This window comes from Esox lucius, chromosome 25, assembly GCF_011004845.1.
Source record: "Esox lucius isolate fEsoLuc1 chromosome 25, fEsoLuc1.pri, whole genome shotgun sequence".
Classification (NCBI taxonomy): Eukaryota; Metazoa; Chordata; class Actinopteri; order Esociformes; family Esocidae; genus Esox; species Esox lucius.
In genome coordinates this window covers 283397-311130 of record NC_047593.1, presented here as the reverse complement: position 1 = coordinate 311130, position 27734 = coordinate 283397, and the positions used below count along the sequence as shown (strand labels likewise).

General features: G+C 40.2%; 1 protein-coding gene across 1 annotated transcript in view; it reads right to left on the bottom strand.

Annotated features, from left to right (window-relative positions):
* LOC105030948 (retinal guanylyl cyclase 2) overlaps positions 1–27734 on the bottom strand; it is a 182894-nt gene that overhangs the window by 7394 nt on the left and 147766 nt on the right. The window contains exons 15-18 of the mRNA XM_029118297.2: positions 9656–9724; positions 9382–9556; positions 9119–9217; positions 8849–8940 (exon numbers count right to left, since the gene is read on the bottom strand). Of these exons, the coding sequence (XP_028974130.2) occupies positions 8849–8940; positions 9119–9217; positions 9382–9556; positions 9656–9724 (435 nt within the window). The remainder of the gene's footprint in view (positions 1–8848; positions 8941–9118; positions 9218–9381; positions 9557–9655; positions 9725–27734) is intronic.

The following is a 27734-nucleotide window of genomic DNA, read 5'->3' as shown; positions in this document are numbered from 1 at the left end:
AACAAGACACAGCATCAGAAGAATCTCGTCTGGGCTAAAGACTAAAAGTACTGGACTGCTGCTGAGTTATGTTCTCTGATTAAAGTAAATTTTTCATTTCCTTTGAATTCAAGGTCCCAGAGTCTGGAGGAAGAGAAGAGAGGCTTAGAATCCACGTTGCTTGAAGTCCAGTGTAAAGTTTGCACAGTCAGTGATGGTTTGGGGTGCCATGTCATCTGCTGGTGTTGGTCCACTGTGTTTTCTGAGATCCAAGTTCAACGCAGACGTCTACCAGGAAGTTTTAGAGCACTTCATGCTTCCTACTGCTGACCAACTTTATGGAGATGCAGAATTCATTTTCCAACAGGACTTGGCACCAGCACACAGTGCCAAAGCTACCAGTACCTGGTTTAAGGACCTGTTCTTAATTGGCCAGCAAACTCGCCTGACCTTAACCTTATAGAAAATCTATGGGGTATTGTGAAGAGGAAGATGCGATACGCCAGACCCAACAATACAGAAGAGCTGAAGGCCACTATCAGAGCAACCTGGGCTCTCATAACATCTGAGCAGTGCCACAGACTGATTGACTCATGCCACGCCGCATTGCTGCAGCAATTCAGGCAAAAGGAGCCCCAACCAAGTATTGAGTGCTGAACATGCTCATACTTTTCATGTTCATACTTTTCAGTTGGCCAACATTTCTAAAAATCAGTCTTAAGTAATATTCAAATTTTCTGAGATACTGAATTTGGGATTTTCATTAGTTGTCAGTTATAATCATCACAATTAAAATAAATAAACATTTGAAATATATCAGTCTGTGTGTAATGAATGAATATAACATACAAGTTTCACTTTTTGAATGGAATTACTGAAATAAATCAACTTTTTGATGATATTCTAATTGTATGACCAGCACCTGTAAAACAAAGTATTGAGATGAACTTATTGACCAAATACTTATTTATCCACCATAATTTACCAATAAATTCATAAAAAATCCTACAATGTGATTTTCTGGATTTTGAAGTGTACATATGATGAAAATTACAGGCCTCTCTTATCTTTTTGAGTGGGAGAACTTGCACAATTGGTGGCTGACTAAAAACTTTTTTGCCCCACTGTATTTCAATGTCCACACTGTAAGCCAATACAATTGTGCTCAAAAGTTTGCATACCCTTGGAGAATTGGTCATATATGTACAGTACCATTTGTAAAGAAAACATGAGTGAGCGGGCAAAACATGTCTTTTATTACTTATGGGATTCACATTCAACTGTAGGTCATAACAGAATGGCACAATCATAAAACAAAACATGGCAACAAAGAAATAAGGAACTGACCCCTGTTCAAATGTCTGCATATGCTTAGTTCTTAATACTGTGTATTGCCCCCTTTAGCCTCAATGACATAATGCAGTGTTTTGTAATAATTGTCTATAGGCCCTGAATTCTTGCAGGTGGTATAGCTGCCTATTTGTCTTGGCAAAAGGCCTCCAGGTCATACAAAGTCTTTGGTCATCTTGCATGAACCGCACGTTTGAGATCTCCCCAGAGTGGCTTGATGTTTTTAAGGTCAGGAGATTGTGATGGTCACTCCAAAACCTTCACTTTTTTCTGCTGTAACCACTGGAGTGTCATCTTGGCCTTGTGCTTATGGTCATTGTTGTGCTGGAAAGTCCAAGAGCGTGTCATGCGCAGCTTTCGTGCAGAAGAATGCAAATTGTCTGCCAGTATTTTCTGATTACATGCTGCATTCATCTTGCCATCAATTTTCATAAGATTTCCAGTGCTTTTAAAGCTCACACACCCCCAAAACATCAGTGAGCAACCACTGCTTCATAGTGGGGATGGTATTCTGTTCACTATAAGTATTGTCGTATTGTGCTCCTTGAAACAACCACACTGTCTTTTTCCATAGCAGCCTGTATTTCTCCTGTACATCCACGTGGGAGCTAACAAACTCATTCAATATTTATACACAGACACTAATTGCAATTTTAAAATGTGGGAAATGTGGGAAATTCACCTTTAATTGCCATTTTCACCTTTGCGTGTCTGTAACAAAGCCAAACATTCAAGGTAAGTAAACTTGTGATCAGGACCATTTGGGTGATTTCTGTTATCATTATGATTTAAAAAGGAGCCAAACAACTATGTGATAATAAATGGCTTCATATGATCATTATCCTTAAATACATTTCTGCCAGGGTATGGAAACTTCTGATCACAATTTGCCAGGTCAGCAACCCTCAGTTGAAGACCTCAACTTGTATGATGAGAGCTAAACAGGATGACAATCAGTTGGGTTCTGGGGTTGATTTCCACTGGGGGCTAGTACAATAACATGCGCACCAACCTCTCCAATTTGCTCTATTTGAGTTTGCAAAACTACATCATTGTAATGAAAATTGCTACTTTTTACCAAACACAAGGGCTAGTTGGAGCATTGTGTGGACCTTGAGCACCTGAGGGACATATATGTAGTTGTGGGTTCAACAGAGCATGCATTCTCTTCAGGCTGTAGGTTCAAGAAATGCATCTGAAAAGTATGAATGTTACTATAATGTTGAGGCATATTTATGACATTGACCAGTTATCATACAAGAATGAACATTGAGTGTGGCATGCTTAGCCTACGTAGGTGTAATCCACCAGTCTATTTCAAAAGGCTTTAGCCTACGTTGTTAGCTTCAACTAGTTTTATGCAAAAGGCCCATGACACTAGTTTCTACAGTAATAATTTCCACTTGGTATAGCTAGTTAAGCAAACATAATATATTAATGTAGCTAAGTATCTACAGTACATGGGATGCACATTTCCATTCTAACATATCAGCTAGGTGATGGGAGAGGGTAGGCTAAATTAGCTAGGTAATGAAAACACATTCACTTAGTTGTAAACTTGCTAACATGGTGATATAAATGTATATACTAATAAATAATACTTTAACTGTATTTCAAGTAACTAATTTACTATTAGACAATGGAGTCATATTCATGTACGGACTTGTTCAGTTTACCTTCGTCTTAGTACAGTACAGTAGTACCTAATGAACATGAATTTGTCTGCGCTTGACTGTGTAGCTACAACACAGTGAGCAGCAGAGGTGTTAAATAACAGGTAAGTGTGTATTAACAAATAAAAAAGCCATAGCCATCCATACCCTGCACAACGTCAAGTACAGATGTGGTCGAACAGTTCTTTCCATTCTGATGAAATTATGTTGTGGTCTTTATTCTTTCTTGAAACCATGTGCTAATTTTTACTGTGGTGTTATTTGTTAGAGTAATTCTTAAATGTCTGCCAAACCTCTAATTAAAAAACCAATGGTGGCAGTGTAGGAGACGGTAGGAGAGCACAAAATGCAGAAATGTACATTGTTGCATGAAACTGTGGAATCTGAGCATTAACAGTTACAATATGAATGTACGTTTCATTGGAAGTCAATGTGCCTAGATAATGAGAACAATAGAAACATCTCTTTTTAGATTATCTCTCTGTAGGTTGCGCTCTGATAACCACATTGGCATGGGGGTTATTGTATTGGAAACCTGATATTTGCTAGGTAAACACGCCTTTCAATGTATATATCAGCTTGTAACCAACACAGAGAGAGGGTAGAGATTGAGCCTGTAACATCATGCACTAATAGACTATCAAATGCTGCAGTAAATAATTGAATTTCTCTCCCTTGACAACCCTGGTATGCGATTCATTATTTCAACCACTATACGAAACGGCTGATTTCCAACAGCATGGTGCCATGACCGGATGGATAATCTTATCGATTCTACTGAAGATCTACTGGACAGAAATTCTGAGATAACAAGCTAATTAGCTAACTGGTTAACCGAAGGAGTTTTGGATACAGATGAACAGCGAGTCGTAAAGTTACGCCATATAACGAACTGTAAAGATTGCAAAAGCGTTTGGTAGTGTTGAAGTCTAACACTTCCCAGAGTTGGTTTGTTGGAAAGGAGAATTAAACACCAGGAGTCAGGTCAATTACCGTACCGCATATTCCGTTTATTACAAAAGCTTTTGGAGACCAAGTGTCGCCACACAATGTCTAAACATGAACTGTCATAACAGCATTATTTATACTTCAAACACGCCTAAAAAGTGGGGGCGTTAAGTTAGCCAAGCAGTGTGCCATTGGTCCAATTTATGTTCTATACCTTATATGTGTACATGCAGCACAAGCGTCATATTTGGGCTTTATGTCTTCAGCTTGAAGTTCCTCAGTATGTGTGTGCGTTGTCAATCTGTGTCCTGTTCCCTGTGTGTCTGAGACACACAAGCTAAATCTACTTCCTATTTCTAGCAACCGCCTAAATAAGATTTCCTGTTTTTCTACTTGCAACTTTCAGCAGACATTCAACATTTGGCCTTAATGCTCACAACAGTTAAACAGCTTATACAGTCAATATATCCACAGTAGTCGAAAACAGGACTTGGTTACTCCCTGACTAGGCCGCGAATAAAATCTTGCAAAATATCTCTAGGGGTGGATAAATTGGAGAAGTGCTGAACTGTATTTTATTGATAAAGCTGATTGTTTTAGGCGACTAAGCAGTGACTTGTACAAGTCAAATATAATGCCGTCCAGTTGTACAAATACGACAGGAAGAGAACTGCAGCCTCTGGCATGACGCATTCATATAGAAATATCGTGGCACGCATTGGGCCCCATCATGATTGGCAGGGTTCTTTCACAACGGTGCCTGAAAAAGTTTTCAGACTAAACAAAATGGATTCTGAGGAAGTTGAGAATGGGTCCAGACGAAGTTGGAACAAAGGAACATTAAGATGGCAGAAAAAGGACAATAGTTGAAAGGCGGGAAAGGAGACAAAGGAGACATTCTGTTTGACTACCTGGCCGACCGACAGTAGTCTCAAGGAAGAGTCTCTCTTATGGGGTCCTGGAATCATGGACAATACTAGGAACTGATGTGAGCTTTCATAATCATTGATTCAGAGTTCTTAAATGTTTATTTCCTAAAATGTATCATACCTAACCATTAAATGAAGCTGGAACTTATCAAGGAAACCTGATCACCTTCCTCGGTAATAGCCAAGCTTATTCAATTGAATATTACATATAGTTTGAAAAACACTTTAATGGTATATAGCAGGTTTTAATAGGCATTCGAAATTGCCTATTTTGTTCCGTCATGCTTGAACATGTTTTAATAGGTATTCAAGAAATAGCCTGTTTTGTTGTGCTTTGTATGTAATTTTGAATCAAACTGTAAAGCCAGGGAGGTCTCACAACAATGTCGATAGGCCTTAACCAAGGCCCACCGCGTGGTAACCATCTGTTGCGTGCTGAGCTTTTCGCTACCACAGGTGGGTACATCTGAAACCTGATGAATTAGTAAATTGGTACAATGATTTTCTAATCTGTTAGAAGTGTGTCATGGTTGTCTTACAAAAGGTAAAAATATTGTGTTTTCTCTCTCCTTATATATTGTATAAGTGGCAGAATGAAGAATCCACATGGTGACAGTCTAACGTTAAGGAGACATGCGGTGTCCCATGAGGACTGAATTTGAATCCAATATAGTCATAGCCTACAAAAAAGGGTAATACAGCTAAAGCAAGTTTACTCCCCACAATAAAATATGATGTTAATTTTATGTTGTATATTAAATGCTGAATTGAGTTTGGTTAAATAATATAATTTATTTTTTTGTATTTATCAACGATATCTGGGATAATACTAAAACAGACGCCTGATACTTGTTAATGGAGTTTAAATTCTAAAAATGTAAATTGACTAATGAACAAATAGGGTATATATATGTGTTTAAGGCCTACATTGAGTGTCCTTTGGATTACTTATCGTACCTTGATATTAGTGACGTCATACATCTGTTTTCTGTCTACATCGCCATTCTTAAGAGTTTTCTTAATTTCCACCCTAATGTTGAGTTTCTGTGTAGATAATGATAAGCAAATTTTTACAAACCGCAACAAGATTAGATTGGTTGGACACTAAATCTAAGTCTGCAGTTAACGAAGGATATCGGCTAAGTTGAAAATCTTTCTACAGACAGTCTGAGGACCATGTCAGATTTTTAATGTGTGGGAATTTAAATGTCATATTCTTTAAACAAACATTTGGCATTTTTAATGGCTCACCATAAATGGGTGAACCTTAGGGCTTCGGGAAGGGGAGCAGACCCCATTGGATGGCCCCAACCATTGTTTCCCATTAAATCAGAGCAGTATATTACTAAGAGTTAAATTTTGGTTCAGACTGGTCTCACCTGTGGTAATTTCCCCAACATGAGTATATTCAGTTTTGGGATAATCAAACGTTAAGTGAATGCCAAATATATTTTCCTCTCAATAGCTTTAATGTTGAAATGGATGGTTTTGTAACCAACTGAAGTGAGGGTAGAGACCTAAAGTCATCCCCCACTGTTGATGATAGAACAATCAACATATGCATAAAATGTGTGATTTAGGGTTTGGCTGACCATGGGTATGGACAAAAATTTTATAAAAGTTTATGAATTCCCAAAAATTTAGGAGGTCAATCAAGACACTGTTTGTTTGCCATGAGGTAGTTTGGCCTTTGTCATGTAAAATTGCTAAATTTGTGTGCTGTATCTATGCTAATACTATCGCCCTGGTGGTTGCAGTAGGTAAACCACTGCAAACATGGGCTGGAGTTTTTCACTCCTATAATTTAATTGTGCAGCTTATCCCCTAGGGGCCAAACAATTTAGTCAGGAGTGTGCCAAGAAACTACAGGATATTCTGAATGCATGATAGCCAATTTCTCAGACCTGTGTGATGGTACTGTGGCAAAGTCAAATTTGAGAGCTGTTTAACAAAATAGTTAATAGGTTATATGGTTTATAATTCCTTCGCTCAAGCGACTGTGTTGTATAATGATGTTTTTGATGGTGTTAGTGCATGTTCGTGTATTTTTACATTTTCACTTTGTTTTGATGAATATACAGGATGCACCTCTTTCTTGAATGGATTCTGGATCCATCCCTACTGCCAATTCTCAATTTTTCATGTCTATCCTGTAATGATGGTCAGTGGGGGTTCGGGATGGCGCCTTCTGTGGCCGTATTTGCCATTGTTCTGCATTCACTCATGGTGTCACTTTCCATTGACTTAATGAAGTGAAGGCGGGGTGATGTACGATATAATTGATTATGATTGGACAGAGTTGAGCTTAGGACTCAAGGCAAATCCAATTGGTATTTATAAGGAGTTACGTTAAAAAAAAATTAACTCACTGTTCCATTATACACCAACACTGACTCGTTAGGTCTACCAGGCATCAGTGATGAAAGTTCCAATATCAGTTATTGCAGTCAGTGTGATGTGGACCACATCACACTGACTGCAATAACTGATATTGGAACTTTCATCACTGATGCAAGAAAAAGAAAACTGAAGACAAGAACTAAAGGACACTTGATTGGAAACTAACTTCTTTCCTTACAATCTAAGATTTTCCTAAATTAACTGATATGGTGATTTCATATGTATGAAGGTTTGTTTCTCACAAGACAGGTGGGAAACTGTACAATGACTATCCCAGTATTGGAGTTTGGCGTATTTGTGATGATGCTTAATGATCTATATTATGACGGCTATCATGGTATGTTTGGATACTGAATTATTCCCTATTATAGGTGGTCCCTGTCAAAGGTAGATGTTATCCCTATTTTAAAGGTAGAATCTTTCACAGGTACAACACAATATGCAAGTCTTTTGTATTATATTGTCGCATGGATCATAATACAGACAAAGGGGGTTTGATTGTTCAATGGACTTTGGGGGAATGTTTAATCATGTTATGTTGAGTCTAAATTTTCTGCTGAACCTCGTTAACGCTGATAGTAGCCTGTTGATACCAAAATGTTTCTCGACCCTTATAATCTGAGGTGGGGACGGGATTGATGACTGTCATACATTGAGTTGTGTGTCGGAGTGTGGTGTGTCAATTGTCTTGTTTACATTCATTTTCATTTGAGGAACAATAAGACCTCATTGGTCAGATACTGCTTTTTGTTGTTTTGTCTTACTCATTTGTAACAAATGTATAGGTCTTTTCTTTTCATTAGGAATTGAATTGTACTTGTAATGTTTTATCAAACATGAAATGTTTTTCTTTAAATGTTTTATAGGGGGGATTGTGGAATCTGAGCATTAATAATTACAATATGAATGTACGTTTCATTGGAAGTGAATGTACCTAGATAATGAGAACAACAGAAACATCTCTGTTTAGATGATCTCAGTAGGTTGTGCTCTGATAACCACAGGAATGTTTACATTTAGCATGGGGGTTACTGTCTTGGAAACCTGATCTTTGCTAGTTAAACATGCCCTTCAATGTATATATCTGCTTGTAACCAACATTACAGTGAGAAGAGTATAGATTGATCCTGTAATATCATGCGCTAATAGACTATCAAATGCTGCAATAAATAACTGAATTACTCTTCCTTGTGGCATTGTAGGCTTCTGTCGCCCACAGTGGAGAATCTCAACCAAAAAAGTGGACATTACTCTTTGATATATGGCTGATTTTGAAAGCACTGGTCTTGACACAGGTCTCGGCTTAAGCAGAATCTGACCATATAATAATCCTGCTACTGGCAAGAACAATTGTTGTTAACGCAAGTTCCGTTACAATACAGTATTGTACTCTGGTGCACCGCAAACGGTACAGATGGTAAAACAAAAATAAGATTGTGGGGACTTTTTGTCAGTTCCCATGAGAAGAAAATCTCCTTGGGATTCTTAAGGGATTGGTGTAAGAGTTACATATTGAGTTAAGGCTAGCCTTAGGGTCGGATAAAATATTCCAAATGTAAATGTGTGTACCTTTATGTCTTTGGCTCTGGTGGCAAACTTGTAGCCCTGATTCAGACTCTGTAGAATCTTCACTGTACTTACATTCAAGTGAATCCTGTATGCTGTAAAACACAACACAGATTAAAGACAAATTCAAATGAAAACATTAACAGATCCCAAAACACACAGTGCACACTGACAAAATACACTGGCAAAATACAGTGCACATCAACAGCTAGCATGGATGAGAGATGATGCTCTCAAAAAAGCATGAGTGTGTCGTAAGAACCTGTAACTTACGCAGTCCTGAAGACTCCATAAGGGATGCTGTGGTGACTGTGTCTCCAAACAGACAGTACCTTGGCATAGTCAGACCCACAACACCAGCTACCACTGGACCTGTAAAATACAGAAACACCAACCAACTGGAAACCTTATACATACATATACTAGGATGGAAGAGCCACAGGTTTAACTGTAAAGCAGCATCCCAAGAGAAAGCTTAGGGTAAAGACAGACAGAGGGGTTATAGATCAGGAGTATAATTTCAAACATAGGCTGACCAGAGTGCAGTCCAATGCGAATCTTGACCTTGACATCAGGCATGTGCTTGATGCGAAAGTTTCCAATTGCGTGGAGAATGTCTAAAGACATGTTTGACATCTCCGCAGCATGACGGTTCCCATTTCTGTTAGGAACACCGGATGCACACATGTATGCATCCCCTATTGTCTCCACCTACATGCAAACATACATTAAAAGTACAGTCAAAGACAATATAGACACATTTGAATATTAGGGGATAGTGACTAGAGATGAGGAGTAAGGTGCCCATGCCTTATAGACGTCATGGAATGCGATGATGGCATCAAATGTTGTGTAGAGATCGTTTAACAAATCCACCACCTACAGAGAGAGTGAGAGTTAGTGTGTGTTGTTGTGTGTATAAATGTCTCAGACTTTCCCTACACTCAAACCAATTATATATGTAATGTAGCAACACCTTGTAGCGATGCCTCCGATGCTCCGAATCTAACAGGTGTGGTGATGATGACCCAAAAATTAAATTTGCTACATGGAATTCTTCTGAAATGTATACCAAAATGGGTATGTTTATTGTCTTGAACGTAGCACATATGAAGGGAGTTCCAGTTAGTGAATGTGTGATTTTGCTACATTGAAATTCTTCCAGCGGAATATAATTGTTGCAAAATCTTGCATATTTCACACATCATGTTCGCTTGTAGTTGAAGTCTTCAATATTCCATTTCCATACAAATGGAGCTCCAATTATTAAAAAGTGTTTTTAAAAGTATAATCTATTATAATTTCATAAATGTATTCTGAGGTAAATAGTGACTTTAATTAGTTTATGTTGTTTAGAAACAATGTAATTAGTGTTTCAGCAGTTCACTGGTGAAACCCTATTGTGTTTGTTCTTGTTTAATATTATTATTTGGGTTTCAGCGGTTCACTGGTGAACTGGTGAAATATGCAAAATCCAAGATGGCGGACTATAATATCTGCCATCTTGGATTTTTCTCTATGTTAATAATTTGACAAAATCTTCAAAAATGAACTTAAATTCCACCGTAGGTTGGATTGACTAGATATTTGGAAAGACCGCCTGTCAAGGGTGATGAAGGCTAAGCGATTCATTGCAAGATGCCAGAGAAAATGCCCGACAACTGAACAAATATGTATGTATTCACACAAGCTAACCAATAAAGATAATTTAAGATATAAATATCCTCTGCTCATGAACTATAAGTCTGATTCCCTCACCCAATGACTCTAGGAACTATTCCCTATAAATGGTGATTATCACTAGTGGTTACGTAAAAGATATGACCGGACCACGACCTTTCAAAAAACGTATTTCAAGCTAACCAAAATAATATAAAATAAATTCATTTAAATTTAACCATAAATTGTAATGACTTCCAATTCACTATACATCAAAGATCAGAGGAATTATGCAAGGTGGAACTTTACAAAACTGTTAAATTCTCTCCAACAATAGTGGAATGACCTGATTTTGATATTTGAATGATATTACCAAGTCTTAATGATCTATTACACTACTAAACCTATAACCAACCTTCACCATTTCATTAAAAGAAACTGAGCATTTTCAGATGGTACTCTATAAAAGGAAATGTCTGACTGACCATACCTGTGTGGGAAGACTATGTATATATACTGTGATATATATAGCTAAGATAGCTACGGAATTCAATGTAACTAACTGTTTATCCCCACACAACAATGATCTATGATCACCTGTTATTTGCTGTGTTCCTTGACCATTCTTTACAATGTTCTTGACCCTGGTTAGGAGAACCCCATATCATTGCTTGCATCTTTAATAAATTATTGTAATTGTTAGTATTTTTAGGGGTCCTCCGGTAGGAGGAAACCTATTGTAATTGTTGGTATTATTATATGTGACGGAGTTCGGCGACTACCGATGGCAGGGCAGATGTTCTATGCATCTTGAAGTCCCTTCTCTTTTCTACTCGCTAACTAAAAAACATTGACAAAAGAGAAACTTATATTAGCGGTGTCGGGTTTACCCATTATTTATGATGCTTTTCTGGCTTCATACGGAGATATAATTCAAAAAAATAGATGCATGGAAGGTTTCAGAGATAGGTTGAGTTATACATGCATAATGTAAAACAAAGTAAATTGCTTTTTTAACATTAACAAATCATTGACTTGGCATCGTGGTAATACATTTTTAGTAGTGGAGTCAAGCAAATACTAAATTCTTATTAGTATTTGTAGAGACAGATGTTTCCCCTATACTGGTTGTCACTGGCATAGATTTGGGAGAAAAGCAAAGTTTGTCTCAGCCACAGCTCGCAAGAGATTAAGCAGTTTGCGATGATTTTTAAGTAATTAATTTGCATTTAATTGCATTACATAAGTATTTGATACATCAGAAAAACAGAACTTAATATTTGGTACAGAAACCTTTGTTTGCACACACAGAGATCATACGTTTCCTGTAGTTCTTAACCAGGTTTGCACACACTGCAGCAGGGATTTTGTCCCACACCTCCATACAGATCTTCTCCAGATCCTTCAGGTTTCGGGGCTGTTGCTGGGCAATACGGACTTTCAGCTCCCTCCAAAAGATTTTCTATTGGGTTCAGGTATGGAGACTGGCTAGGCCACTCCAGGACCATGAGATGCTTCTTACGGAGCCACTCCTTAGTTGCCCTGGCTGTGTGTTTCGGGTCGTTGTCATGTTGGAAGACCCAGCCACGACCCATCTTCAATGCTCTTACTAAGAGAAGGAGGTTGTTGGCCAAGATCTGAAAATGATACATGGCCCCATCCATTCCCCCCTAAATACGATGCAGTCGTCCTGTCCCCTTTGCAGAAAAGCGTTCCCAAAGAATGATGTTTCCACCTCCATGCTTCACAGTTGGGATGGTGTTCTTGGGGTTGTACTCATCCTACTTCTTCCTCCAAACACAGCGAGTGGAGTTTAGACCAAAAAGCTACATTTTTGTCTCATCAGACCACATGACCTTCTCCCATTCCTCCTCTGGATCATCCAGATGGTCATTGGCACACTTCAGACGGGCCAGGACATCCGCTGGCTTGAGCAGGGGGGACCTTGCATGCGCTGCAGGATTTTAATCCATGACGGCGTAGTATGTTACTAATGGTTTTCTTTGAGACTGTGGTCCCAGCTCTCTTCAGGTCATTGACCAGGTCCTGCCGTGTAGTTCGGGGCTGATCCCTCACCTTCCTCATGATCATTGATGCCCCACGAGGTGAGATCTTGCATGGAGCCCCAGACCGAGGGAGATTGACCATCATCTTGAACTTCTTCCATTTTCTAATAATTGCACCAACAGTTGTTGCCTTCTCACCAAGCTGTTTGCCTATTGTCCAGTAGCCCATCCCAGTCAACACGGCTCTCTGGTCTTGGCCATTGTGGAGAGGTTGGAGTCTGTTTGATTGAGTGTGTGGACAGGTGTCTTTTATACAGGTAACAAATACTTGTTTTCCCCACTGTAACCAGCATTACAGTTAGAACATTTTGGAACGTTAATTGAAAAGGACAACTCTGCTACATTATTCCAATAAATACTGAATGTATTTTCTCCCTTGATTTGTGCAGGTTTTCTGTTATTTAACCACAATATGTAACTGCTAAATTCTAACAAAGCCAAGCCTGTATTTCCAAAAATTTGGTTGCTATTGACAAATAAACCTTCACGTGAGCGTGGTTTTGTACATATAAGCATATTATTGAGTAACAGTTAATCATAATATAATCCAACAAGGTACACATGTTTAGTACCTTGACAGGAGATACCGTGTGCAAGTACTTTCCAAATGACTACACAGGGGCAATGTTGCACAAACATCTTTGCAAGCTCACGCCACACACTGTGTTTGACATAGAGACTAGGTGTGTGTGATACCACACATTTGGGGTTCAATCCGACACCAAGTAATACAGGGCCAGAATCACCAATATCGATACCAATACCGATACCACTACCAGTACTTTTCATTATTAAAAGTGGATTATGTACAGGTGCTGGTCATGAAATCTGAATATCATCAAAAAGTTTATTTCAGTAATTCCATTCAAAAAGTGAAACTTGTTTAATTTATACATTCATTACACACAGACTGATATATTTCAAGTGTTTATTTTTTTTTATTTTGATGATTATAACTGACAACTAATGAAAACCCCAAATTCAGTATCTCAGAATATTGTGAAAAGGTTCAATACTGAAGACACCTGGTGCCACACTCTAATCAGCTAATTAACCCAAAACACCTGCAAACGCCTTTAAATGGTCTCTCAGTCTAGTTCTATAGGCAACAAACTCATGGGGAAGACTGCTGACTTGACAGCTGTCCAAAAGACGACCATTGACACCTTGCACAAGGAAGGCAAGACACAAAAGGTCATAGCTAAAGAGGCTGGCTGTTCACAGAGCTCTGTTTTCAAGCACATTAATAGAGAGGCGAAGGGAAGGAAAAGATGTGTTAGAAAAAAGTGTACAAGCAATAGGGATAAACGCACCCTGGAGAGGATTGTGAAACAAAACCCATTCAAAAATTTGGAGGAGATTCACAAAGAGCGGACTGCATCTGGAGTCAGTGATTCAAGAACCACCATGCTCAGACATATGCAAGACATGGGTTTCAGCTGTCGCATTCCTTGTGTCAAGCCACTCTTGAACAAGACACAACGTCAGAAGCGTCTCGTCTGGGCTAAAGACAAAAAGGACAGGACTGCTGCTGAGTTATGTTCTCTGATGTAAATACATTTTGCATTTCCTTTGGAAATCAAGGTCCCAGAGTCTGGAGGAAGAGAGGAGAGGCACATAATCCACGTTGTAAAGTCTCCACAGTCAGTGAGAGTTTGGGTTGCCATGTCATCTGCTGGTGTTGGTCCACTGTGTTTTCTGAGGTCCAAGGTCAACGCAGCCGTCTACCAGGAAGGTTTGGAAGCACTTCATGCTTCCTGCTGCTGACCAACTTCATGGAGATGCAGATTTCATTTTCCAACAGGACTTGGCACCTGCATACAGTGCCAAAGCTACCAGTACCTGGTTTAAGGACCATGGCATCCCTGTTCTTAATTGGCCAGCAAACTCGCCTGACCTTAAACCTATAGAAAATCTATGTGGTATTGTGAAGAGGAAGATGCGATACGCCAGACCCAACAATACAGAAGAGCTGAAGGCCACTATCAGAGCAACCTGGGCTCTCATAACATCTGAGCAGTGCCACAGACTGATCGACTCCATGCCACACCGCATTGCTGCAGTAATTCAGGCAAAAGGAGCCCCAACTAAGTATTGAGTGCTGTACATGCTCATACTTTTCATGTTCATACTTTTCAGTTGGCCAACATTTCTAAAAATATTTTTTTTGTATTGGTCTTAAGTAATATACTATCAATCAATCAAATGTATTTATAAAGCCCTTTTTACAACAGCAGTTGTCACAAAGTGCTTTACAGAGACACCCGGCCTTAAACCCCAAGGAGCAAATAACAGTAGTGTTGGATTTCAGTGGCTAGGAAAAACTCCCTAAGAAGGCCGAATTCTAGGAAGAAACCTAGAGAGGACCAAGGCTCAGCGGGGTGACCAGTCCTCTTCTGGCTGTGCCGGGTGAGATATTAAGAGTCCAATTAGAATAATAAATACATTTCTCTGGGCTAAATCCAGAGTCTATTTGATTCTAGACTAGGTCAAAAGTATGACCAGGTGGACAAGGACAGGGACAGCAACGGGCCCCCCAAACCAGGTACTCTGCAGGTGTGTACCAGGACCTCATCTCCTCCTAAAATTTAAAACTGGAGGAGACTGAGAAAAGTTAGAAAGGGCATTCCTCATATCCCCCTGCACCATAATATAGCAGCGTAACACTGTTAGGATGCCGTTTGACCCAAAACACAGAGACAACACACACGGAGGCAGATAGCTTATCAGAGATGTTTATTTAAACAGTCACACTTAATCGTGCAAAGAGGGGGAGTTTGTGCAGTGAGCTTCTGGATGGTAGTGAGGCAAAAGGCAGGCAGGCAGGCAGAGAGGAATCCAGGGCAGAGCTGAGAATCGGAGTAGGTAATCAGAGAATGTCCAGTCTTGACTCACCGACGGAAATCGAGGGGGAATGTGAGTGAGCAGTGCAGGGTGGAAGTCGGCAGCTCCGCAGAAAGCGGCAGAGAATGGCTCAGCAGGTATCGGCAGGAGACAGTGAAGCAGGTAACTCAGGTAAGTAGCAGGCAGCAACAGTTTGAGTGGGATCATAAGTGTAGACTAACGATCTAGCGCCGAAGAGATGAACAGCCTATAGATGTACTGCAGAGGTGATGAATGGAATGAGCTGCAGCTGTGTGAAAACTGTGCAGGAGTGAATGGCCACGCCCCTTGACCTAGTTCCTCCCTGGTCACGCCTCTCACAGCCTAAGGTGCAGATGAACACAACACAGAGACAACAGGGGGAAAATGGGAAAAAGAGCCACACACAGGAAAGGAGAACACAGCCAACCCATAACAAACACTTTGGAACTGAGATTCCAAATTCTAAAATTCTATTCTATTCAAATTTTTTGAGATACTGAATTTGGGATTTTCATTAGTTGTCAGTTATAATCATCACAATTAAATGAAATAAACATTTGAAATATATCAGTCTGTGTGTAATGAATGAATATAATATACAAGTTTCACTTTTTGAATGGAATTACTGAAATAAATCAACTTTTTGATGATATTCAAATTTTATGACCAGCACCTGTACTTTCATGTAGGGGAGATCTTCTTTTAACAGTACTACTGCCGTTAGTAGTTTACAAATATAATTTTAACCAGTCTCTCAGAATACTGCCCCATATCTAGTAAGCAACGCTGTGTTCATGGGCTGCTGTGGTGGCAATTTATTGTTGTGTCATAATATACAATCCTGGAATAGTCAGTGCATACTGACAGTGTGCATTAAGAACTCATGCTGAGGGGCGTTTAGTGATATTTTAAAACATACTTGTGAAGAGGTTTAAATCAGTCCTTTGATGCTATAGAATTAGCATTTGAAGCTTATTTCAAAAATTCTGAATTGACAAAAAACCATTACGCCTGACTTATATCTCCCAAAGGCAAATCTGTTCCTTGGGACGAGATGGACATATCTATCTCTTTTGAATATTTTACCTCAAACGGTGTGAACATGATGAGCTTGCAAATGTGAGAAACCTCAATAGCAGCACTGTCTCATCTCATCTCTTATCTTCATCCGCTTATCCGGTATCGGGTCGTGGGGACAGCAGCTCCAGCAGGGGACCCCAAACTTCCCTTTCCCAAGCCACATTTGCCAGCTCTGACTGGGGGATCCCGAGGCGTTCCCAGGCCAGTGTCGAAATATAATCTTTCCATCTTGTCCTGGGCCTACCCCGAGGTCTCCTCCCAGCTGGACGTGCCTGGAACACCTCCCTAGGGAGACGTCCTGGGTACATCCTTACCAGATGCCCAAACCACCTCTCAACTGGCTCGTTTCGATGTAAAGGAGAGCAGCTCTACTCTGAGTTCCTCACGGATGGCTGAGCTTCTCACCCTATCCCTAAGGGAGAAGCCAGCCACCCTTCTGAGAAAACCCATTTCAGCCGCTTGTACTCGCGATCTAGTTCTTTCGGTCATGACCCAACCTTCATGACCATAGGTGAGGGTAGGAATGAAAATTGACCGGTATATCAAGAGATTTGCCTTCTGGCTCAGCTCTCTTTTCGTCACTACGGTGCGGTAAAGCGAATGCAATACCGCCCCCGCTTTACTTGGGGTAACGCCTCATTCCCTACCCAGAGGAAGCACTCCATTGGTTTCCTGCTGAGAACCATGGCCTCAGATTTAGAGGTGCTAATCCTCATCCCAACCGCTTTGCACTCGGCTGCGAACCGGTCCAGTGAGTGCTGAAGGTCACAGCGGCACTGTGTGGTTGATAAAAAAAAATCTTTGCAGTCATTTTTTCCCCATCGTCAACAAATGTACAAAGTAGAATTGATAATAATGGCAATTATTTTGTTATTTTACCTAGGGGATTCCAAAGAGCTCTGATATTAAACAGTATACTGAATAATTATTGACCAACCTTCAAAAATATGTTATTTTCCTGAGTATCACTCCACTTGTTGTATCAATAAAGCATATGCTAACTATCAGACAATGATTTGTGTTAATAATGTCTTTATTTGCGTTGGTATTCACAGTTTCACTAAAGATTATGACAAATAATAAATTCTGATCCTTGCATTTTTACTCATGGACAAATATGAAAAACACCTTCATTAAGGTCATGTTGAGCTTGTTTTGCTAATTACTGTCTTATTGCACTGGATTCTGGGACCAAATATCTCTGCGACCAAAGATGTTAAAACAAGATGATTCACAAATCTGACCAGTAGAAGTAGAAATCTTTCTGATCAATGTCATTCATGAAAGCCCAATTAACTGTTAAAACAGCCTATAGCACAAGAGGATTTGTTCAGGATAGACACAAGAGGGTATACTGACACCAAGCAAATGTACAGTTCCATGGTGTAATTGTTAATGACACAGCGTTTCACATGGGCGACCTGGGTTCAAATCTCAAGATGGCAGCACTTTCTATCGCGGGTTGGCTGAACTAGGCTTGTCTGGTTTCTTGTTACACTAGGAATAGGGAGGTTATTTTCCCAAAAATATTTAAATATGGAAGTATTGGTTTTATTGTTGCCACCTGAAATAATTAAAATTGTCGGTTGATAATTAAAATTGTATAATTCTAAGATGAATAGTTTGCTCAGTCATTGATGTTAATACATCAATACTTATGTAAACACACCTTTGAAAATAAGAATTATTATTTCTTCTGGCCCCATCATTATCTTACAACAAGCAAAAGGTGAATTAAGTTTCTCTGCACTGAGGATGACTTTAATAAACTTCCATTCAGTTATATTTACCATGCAATTAGGCTACATTTATTATGTTCTGAAAAATTCAACCAACCAACCAGTGCGTAAGGTGTTTTACTCCCCTGATAATGTCAGACTTTTGAAATATCCATATTTATCTGAATTATATTATAATACCAATTGTGGTAAATGTCCTTAATACTACTGCAATATAACATGCAAGTAAATTCAGTTTGGCCAAACAGTGGCCGCATAATAGCCATAACACAATATCTGTTGTCCTTTGTCACTCAGTGAGATCCCCATCGTCAACACATTTCGTACACATGATCAGGGTTTACTTTATATATGAATGATGTTTCAAGTTGGCCACATGCGCTCACTATAGGAAAGGAAAAACCACAGATGTCGTATTCTTTGCAACTATGGATACAAGTTGAAAACAATGTGGAATCAGGTTAGTAGTAGCTTCAGTGCTGAATCCAGCTAAATGCTGCATGCAGATTTAATAACTAGTTTATTTGTTATAAAGTTGACAAGCAGTATTGATATCTGCTTATAACCTGATGTGCCAAAACATTAGACTGTCTGACTAACATACTGTTGGTCCTCTGCGTGACACCAAAACGACGCCAACTTGCCGATGCATGGACTCTATAAGACCCTTGAAGGTGTTGTGTGGTATCTGGCACCAAGACATTATCAAAAGATCTTTCAGGTCCTGTTGCGAAGCAGCTCCGCCATGGATCGCTTGTTGGTCCAGCACATCCCAAAGATGATCAGTCAGATTGAGATCTGGGGAATTTGGAGGCCAGGGCAACACCTTGCCGGGTGCATTATCCTGTTGAAAGAGGCCACTGTCCTCAGGGAATACCATTGCTCATGATGGGATGTACCTGGTCAACAATGTTTAAGTAGACGGCACGTGTCAAATTGACATCCACAGGAATGCCTGGACCCAGGGTTTCTGAGCAGAACATTTTCTCCCTCCCTAATTTTAAGAATTTCATAAGGAGTTTATGATCTTTTAACAGGAGATATTGCCCATTCGTCCACTGAAGTCATTGATATTCATGTAAATCATTAAAAAAATTATTTACAGTTGCCTACATGAAAATATAGAAAAAGTCAATTGTTGATTAGATGTGGATGTATGGATGTGGGCTATTATAACCCACGCATTTACACATGAATAAATCTTGTTTGTTCAATCATTATCCTTCTGGCCCACAGTCGGCACAAAGCTTCAGAGGTTTGATGAATTTGGCCTACATAAGAAGCAGAGTCTTCAGTAATATAATCAGCAAATATTCCTAGACAGATGATAGGCTATGTTTGATATTTTGTTTCTCCTAATAAAAAAGCAATGTGTAACACGTGTCGAATTGTTTAGGATATTGTTTGTATTATGTTTCAATAATATTTAATTTGTTGATTGGTAAAGAACATCGTTTGTAATTTGTTTCACAAGTAATTAGGTCACATTCAAATCCCTTTGTTTTCAACACAGGTAATTGTCAGATCTTTTCAATGTATAACCTACTCAGTCCCAATCAGCCATTACTGAACTGCTACATATATTTAGACGTTCTCTTTTAGATTTGTCCTTCCATTTCTGCGCTCCTAGTTTTGGTTGCATGGTTGCAATGTTTTAGCCAGCTACAGTACTGTAGTTAGACACATTTATTGGTTAAATTAGAAAAAAATTAAGCTCCACTATGTAGTATGTTTTCAGTTAAAAAAACAATTACAGCATTTAGCAATTACTCATCCATCAGATGCGATTCTCCACCAATGCCCGATAGAGAATCATGTTCTGAATAAAAATATGAAAAATTTAATTACCTAACTCACGAGTTCGATGACGTTCTTCTTAGCCTTGCTATTGTTAGTTTAGGGTTTCTGGTAGCTAGCTACAGAGAGTTGGTCTAAGCCTTTTTTGTTGTGTATGCTGTAGTAGACAAGGGAGGAACTGACGGTTTGTCGTCCTGGTCTCTAGCTGCCATTATAGTTTCTTACAGTAAGCAAACTACGCCCCTTACGGTATAGTTATGCTATATATAATATCATCCAGGTACAATGAGCCAAGGAGGAAAGCCTGCCTCGCAGAAGGCGATTGGCTGGAACGGGATGGCTGGAAAGTAGCGGAATGCTCCAAAAATGATAAAATGACATTCCACCGACACATAACTTTATTTTTATTGAATAAAGCCTATATGGTGCAGCTTTAACAAAGTTATGTTGGTGTTTAGGTTATCACCCTGATTGGCTGTTGGCGTTAGGGTGTCACTCTGATTGGCTTTAGGTGTTAGGCTGTAGAACAAACCATTTTTACAGAAAAGGGTTTAATCATAATGCTGTATAAAAAAAAAAAAAGAGTAAAAAACATGAATCCTTTCATTAACAAATTATTTATTTAAAAACTGTTAACCTTCTTGACAGTACTGAATACAACACTGACTGACAAATTAATAAATATATGTAAGCCAACCAAATAGGCCATCCCCAGGCCTGGGGCCCGGACAACATTCATGGTTGTTGTCCCTGTCCGCGTCACTGAAGAACATAGTTTGTATTTACTAATTACAAATAATTATTTAGTGTAATACGTTTGATGAATTAGGCCTACATAAGAAGCTGAATGTTCATTAAAGTGGTGATTATCACCTAGGAACCATTAGCGGCCGCCTGGGTACCAATGCCATATTGACCTGTCAGTGTTTGATATAGTAGATTGATCCATCTTGTAAAAAAAGCTGTCTTCATTGGGCCTGTGCAAGGGTACTTGCTTCTGGTTTCAAAATTAGCTTACTGACAGAACACAGGCTATTGTAGCTGATTAAACAAAGATTTCTTCTAGCCCACAAAAGAGTGCCACAAGGTTAAATTTTGGGTGCAATATTTTTCACCCTATTTATAGTAATGAGATCTGTAAGTGTAAGAAATTACACATTTAATTTTGATGCTGACGATACAGTACTGTACATTACGGCTCCCTCTCTTGAACAAATTGTTGCACAACTGCAGTCTAATTTCCAACTGATACAAATACCACTTTTGGACTGTAAGTTGGTACTAAATGCAAATACAACTGAGTTTATGTTATTTTGTATGGCACACAACCTAGCTTTGGATGACCCTAAAATGACTACCCCAAATGGTTTATTTCTGGAACATATTGACTCTTAATTTGGAACTTGAAATGTAACCTTAGGATGAAATATGAAAATATGGCTGATCATGCAGAAAAACTGTCTTTTATTTAAGGATCATGCAGTTTTTCTGCATGATCAGTCATATTTTCTAAATCAATGCCAGAATTTCACAATATCTGCCAGGGTATGCAAACTTACGAGCACATATCAGCATTTGATATGATGTGCTCATATGAAGCCATTTATTATCAGATAGTTGTTAGTTGTCTCCTTTTTTAATCATAATGATAACAGACACACAAGGTGACACACAGGTGAAAATGGCAATTAAAGTTGAATTTCCCACACCTGTGGATTTTTGAATTGCAGTTAGTGTCGGTATATAAATAGTCAATGAGTTTGTTAGCTCTCATGTGGATGCACTGAAAAGAACTGTCAAAAGACTTATTAAGAAGTGGAAAGTTTGGGGATCTCTTGATACCAAGTCAAGGTCATGTAGACCAAGAAAGATTTCAGCCAAAACTGCCAGAAGAATTGTTCTGGATACAAAGCAAAACCCACAGATAACCTCAGGAGAAATACAGGCTACTCTGGAAAAAGACGGTGTGTTTCAAGGAGCACAATATGAGGATACTTGAACAAAAATGAGCTGTATGGTCGATTTACCAGAAAGAAGCCTTTACTACGCAATGCCACACAAAAGCCTGGTTACAATAGCCTGACAACATCTTGACACGCCTCACAGCTTCTGACACACTGTAATTTGGAGTGACGAGACCAAAATAGAGCATTATTGTCACAACCATAAGCGTTATGTTTGGAGAGAGGTCAACAAGGCCTACAGTGAACAGAATACCGTCCCCACTGTGAAGAATGGTGGTGGCTCACTGATGTTTTGGGGGTGTGTGAGCTCTAAAGGCACAGGAAATCTTGTGAAAATGTATGGCAAGATGAATACAGCATGTAATCAGAAAATACTGGCAGACAATTTGCATTCTTCTGCACGGAAGCTGCGCATAGGATACTCTTGGACTTTCCAGCATGACAATGACCCTAAGGACATGTCAGTAACATAACAACAGGGCAGTAACTTAATTGGGTATAAAAAGAATATTTCAGAAATAGAGATGGGAAGGGGTTCACCATTCTGTTAAAGAAAAAAATAGTACAAGAATTGAAGAATAACGTTTCTGAACGTGGAATTGTAAAGAGTTGAAGATTCAGAGAATCCGGAGAAATCTCCTTACGCAAGGGACAAGGCCGAAAACAGATATTGGATGGCTGTGAGCATGCATTAAAAACAGACACGATTCTGTAGTGTACATCACTGCATGGGCTCAGGAACACTTCCAAAAACCATTATGTGTAAACACAGTACATCACTGCATCCACAAATGCAAGTTAAAACTATAACATGCTAAGAAACCATATATAAACAAGATCCAGAAACCTCTCTGGGCCTAAGCTCATTTAAGATGGACTGAGGCAAAGTGGAAAACTGTCTTGTGGACTGACAAATCAACATTTGAAATTATTTTTGGGAATCATGGATGAGGAGAGGGACCATCCACTTTGTAATCAGCGCACAGCGCATTAGTGTACATGGCATGGGTGTGTTATTGTAATGGTCCCTTCCTGAAGGGGCCATTCCACTTCGTGTTTTCTGTGTGTCCTTGTCTTGTCCTTGTATGGTCTATCCTGTTCTTGTTTCTGTTAAACGGTATATTCAGTTCACCTGTGTTTTAGCCCCCACCTGTTTCTGTTCTCCTCGTTTCTCAGTGTATTTAGTTCAGCCCTTTTCTCCTTGTCCTGGTTGGTCATTGTGTGTGTATATGTGTATGTACACCTGTCGTGCTCCTGTGCTCCTGTGCTCCTGTGCTCCTGTGCTCCTGTGCTCCTGTGCTCCTGTGCTCCTGTGCTCCTGCGCCACGGACCCATTGGACTTTTGGGACTTATCGTAGTGCCCGGCACTAAGTTTAGTTATTCATTATTTTTTGTTTAATAAAAGGGGGAAACCCTCGAACTTCTGCGCTTGCCTCCGTCTCCATCTCTACCATCGTGACAGAATGACCAACCCAACAGAAAGGAGGCAGCAGAAGTGGACGTTAGGGGAACTCCTCGGATGGCCGGATTCAGACTCCGAGGAGGAGGACCCCTACCGTCACCCCCTGGACCGCTGGATCCCCCGGTGGCCTTCAACGAGCCCAGGCCCGCGTCAGCCACGGCAACGCAGACGCAGGAAACAGACCACCAGAGGCTCTCCTGGCTCCAGCCCCTCAGCCGGCTCTCCTGGCTCCAGCCCCTCAGCCGGCTCTCCTGGCTCCAGCCCCTCAGCCGGCTCTCCTGGCTCCAGACCCTCAGCCGGCTCTCCTGGCTCCAGACCCTCAGCCGGCTCTCCTGGCTCCAGACCCTCAGCCGGCTCCAGACCCTCAGCCGGCTCCTGACCCTCAGCCGGCTCCTGACCCTCAGCCGGCTCCTGACCCTCAGCCGGCTCCTGAACCTCCGCCGGCCTCCCCGGCTCCCAACCCTCCGCCGGTCACCCCGGCTCCCGACCCTCCGCCGGTCACCCCGGCTCCCGACCCTCCGCCGGCCTCCCCGGCTCCCGAAACTCCGCCGGCCTCCCCGGCTCCCGAAACTCCGCCGGCCTCCCCAGCTCCCAAAGCCTCGCCGGTCCCACCGGCTCCCGACACCCCGCATGGTCCCGGCCCGCCTCCGACCCTCCCTGGTCCCGGCTCTCCCTGCTCCTGCATCCCGGCTGTCCCTGCTCCCTACCGGCCACCGGCTGTCCCGGCTGGGGCTCCTGGTTCCTTGGGGCCTCACGGTGATAACAAGTTGATCTCAATGCCAGTGCATAGGTCCAAACCAAGAGGAGTTTTGGGAAAACATGATCACTTAAATTATGTAACTATGTACTGGCATTGAAATGTACCCATTTCAATATAAGGACTCCTGGGACAGACCCACAAAGAAGCGCCGTTCTCATCTCAAAACCATTTTCTGTGACTGGACGGCTAACAACAGAACAGCTTGTTTTGCTTTGATGCACGCAAGCAGTAAAATGCAAATTAATTACTTAAAAATCATACAATGTGATTTTCTGGATTATTTTTTTTTATTCCGTCACTCACAGTTGAAGAGTACCTATGATAAAAATTACAGATTTCTAAATGCTTTATAAGTGGGAAAACCTGCAAAATCGGCAGTGTATCAAATACTTGTTCTCCCCACTGTGTATATACATTCACCTAAAGGATTATTACTAATACTGTGTTTGACCCCCTTTCGCCTTCAGAACTGCCTTAAATCTACCTGGCATTGATTCAACAAGGTGCTGAAAGCATTCTTTAGAAATGTTGGCCCATATTGATAGGATAGCATCTTGCAGTTGATGGAGATTTGTGGGATGCACATCCAGGGCAAGAAGCTCCCGTTCCACCACATCCCAAAGATGCTCTATTGGGTTGAGATCTGGTGACTGTGGGGGCCATTTCAGTACAGTGACATGGTGCATTACCCTGCTGGAAGTAGCCATCAGAGGATGGGTACATGGTGGTCATAAAGGGATGGACATGGTCAGAAACAATGCTCAGGTAGGCCATGGCATTTAAACGATGCCCAATTGGCATTAATGGGCCTAAAATGTGCAAAGAAAACATCCCCCACACCATTACACCACCACCACCAGCCTGCACAGTGGTAACAAGGCATGATGGATCCATGTTCTCATTTTGTTTACGCCAAATTCTGACTCTACCATCTGAATGTCTCAACAGAAATCGAGACTCATCAGACCAGGCAACATTCTTCCAGTCTTCAACTGTCCAATTTTGGTGAGCTCGTGCAAATTGTAGCCTCTTTTTCCTATTTGTAGTGGAGATGAGTGCTACCGGTGGGGTCTTCTGCTGTTGTAGCCCATCCGCCTCAAGGTTGTGCGTGTTGTGGCTTCACAAATGCTTTGCTGCATACCTCGGTTGTAACGAGTGGTTATTTCAGTCAAAATTGCTCTTCTATCAGCTTGAATCAGTCAGCCCATTCTCCTCTGACCTCTGGCATCAACGAGGTATTTCCGCCCACAGGACTGCTGCATACTGGATGTTTTTCCCTTTTCACACCATTCTTTGTAAACCCTAGAAATGGTTGTGCGTGAAAATCCCAGTAACTGAGCAGATTGTGAAATACTCAGACCGGCCCGTCTGGCACCAACAACCATGCCACGCTCAAAATTGCTTAAATCACCTTTCTTTTCCATTCTGACATTCAGTTTGGAGTTCAGGAGATTGTCTTTACCAGGACCACACCCCTAAATGCATTGAAGCAACTGCCATGTGATTGGTTGATTAGATAATTGCATTAATGAGAAATTGAACAGGTGTTCCTAATAATCCTTTAGGTGGTTGTATATATCATTGAAAAGTTTGGGGTCACTTAGAAATGTCCCTGCTTTTGAAAGGAAAATACATTTTCTGTCCATTAAAATAACATGAACTTGATTAGAAATACGGTGTAGACACCATTAATGTTTAAATTGATTATTGTAACTGGAAGTGGCTTTTCAATGAAATATCTACATCGGCATACAGAGGCCCATTATCTGCAATTATCAGTTGTGTTCAAATGGCACATTGTGTTTGCTAATCCAAGTTAATAATTTTAAAAGGCTACATGATCATTAGAAAACCCTTTTGCAATTATGTTAACATTGAAACCTGTTGTGCTGATTAGAAGCCATAAAACTGCCCTTTGGAATAATTCACTATCTTCGGCATCATTGTTTTTGCATTCAATTACAGGCTCAAAATGACCAGAAACAAAGACCTTTTTTCTGAAACACATCAGTCTATTCTTGTTCTGAGAAATCTTGTTCTAAAGATCTCCTACAACGATGTGTACTACTCCCTTCACAGAATAGTGCAAACTGACATGAACTTTTTTCAATATAAAAATATATAGTAGCATATTCATGTCGTGAATCGTGCCATTTGTCTGTGAATCCTGCCGTTAAATGGGGTGCTCATGTTTTCAACTTCGGCATGCGGTTTGTGTGAATGGGGTGTAACCGGACCTTAGTACTCATACTTTAGAACACAGTCTGCGCTACTAGAAGAACAGCCGTGCCTCTCTGACACTTCTCAAAGTGATCTCTAGACCCTGTGTTTGCACAAATCAACCTGTTAACCCTGCATTTAGCACGGTAACTTATTTTATGTTGTTGCAAGCTTAAACAAGACATTAACTTTGTCGCCAGCCGTATTTCCACTAAAACATATTGTACTTGCAGAACTAAAAACTTCCATGCTGAGCATAAAGAAATTAAATATCTGATCCTGATTAATGTTTGTGGATAGAAATATCTGGATTCTTTGCCTACCTTATGCATTTGCCTATTTAAGTAACCTGCCTTATGGCCTTTGGAAATAATTTAATAAAGACACTAGGGGTGTGCAATACCAAAGAATTTGAGTTTGATCCGATACCAAGTAATACAGGGCCAGAATCGCCCAAAATGATACCAATACATATACTTTTATTATTAAAAGCGGCTCATGTACCTTCATGTAGGGGTGAGGTTCTTGTAATATCCAGAGCTCTTGGGGAATCACCTATATGAAATAACTACATATTTCATGTTTCAGGTATATTTTTTTCAATTCCAATAAAATAAATAATTTTGGTAAGTTTCAATGGACTGAATATATTGTTTGAATGTCAGAATATAGTCTATGTATAATCAGTCTGCTAAAGTAACAGCTAAGGATGAACAATTACATTTAGTAATTAATGTATGTAACATTAATGTAACATTAACCAATGTTGAAGATCCGACTTTTCACTACTATATAAATACCTGGATATTCCTTGCCTCTCTGGAAAGACTGCCAGTGAACTCTGTTTCTGTGTCGGGGGTCTGTCTAAGGCATTTCCCTTCTCCCTTCTTTCTGTTGCAGCTCCAAGGTCTCTTTCTCATAGAACAAATTGGTGGTGTTGCCACAGTAGTGAACAAAGTTCCTACATACATTCTTTTGTTTAGCCATGGCATTCATACATGCAATTAAGTCAGGGTGCTGCACGACACGTATGTTTGTTGTTTGAGTGCACAAATCACAAGCAACAGCAGTGGAGCTGGAGAAAAACTTAAGATGCGATCACAACAACAGAATGTTGTTTGCACAGAGTGACAGTACTACTCTATGGTAACATAGGTACAACCTAGAAGAGATATTGAAACTGGTATCGATCCTGTTGACACTAAAATTAAATCTTCAAAAATGAGTCATATGTAGTATCAATATTTTGGGATCAATCCACCCATCTCTAAATGACA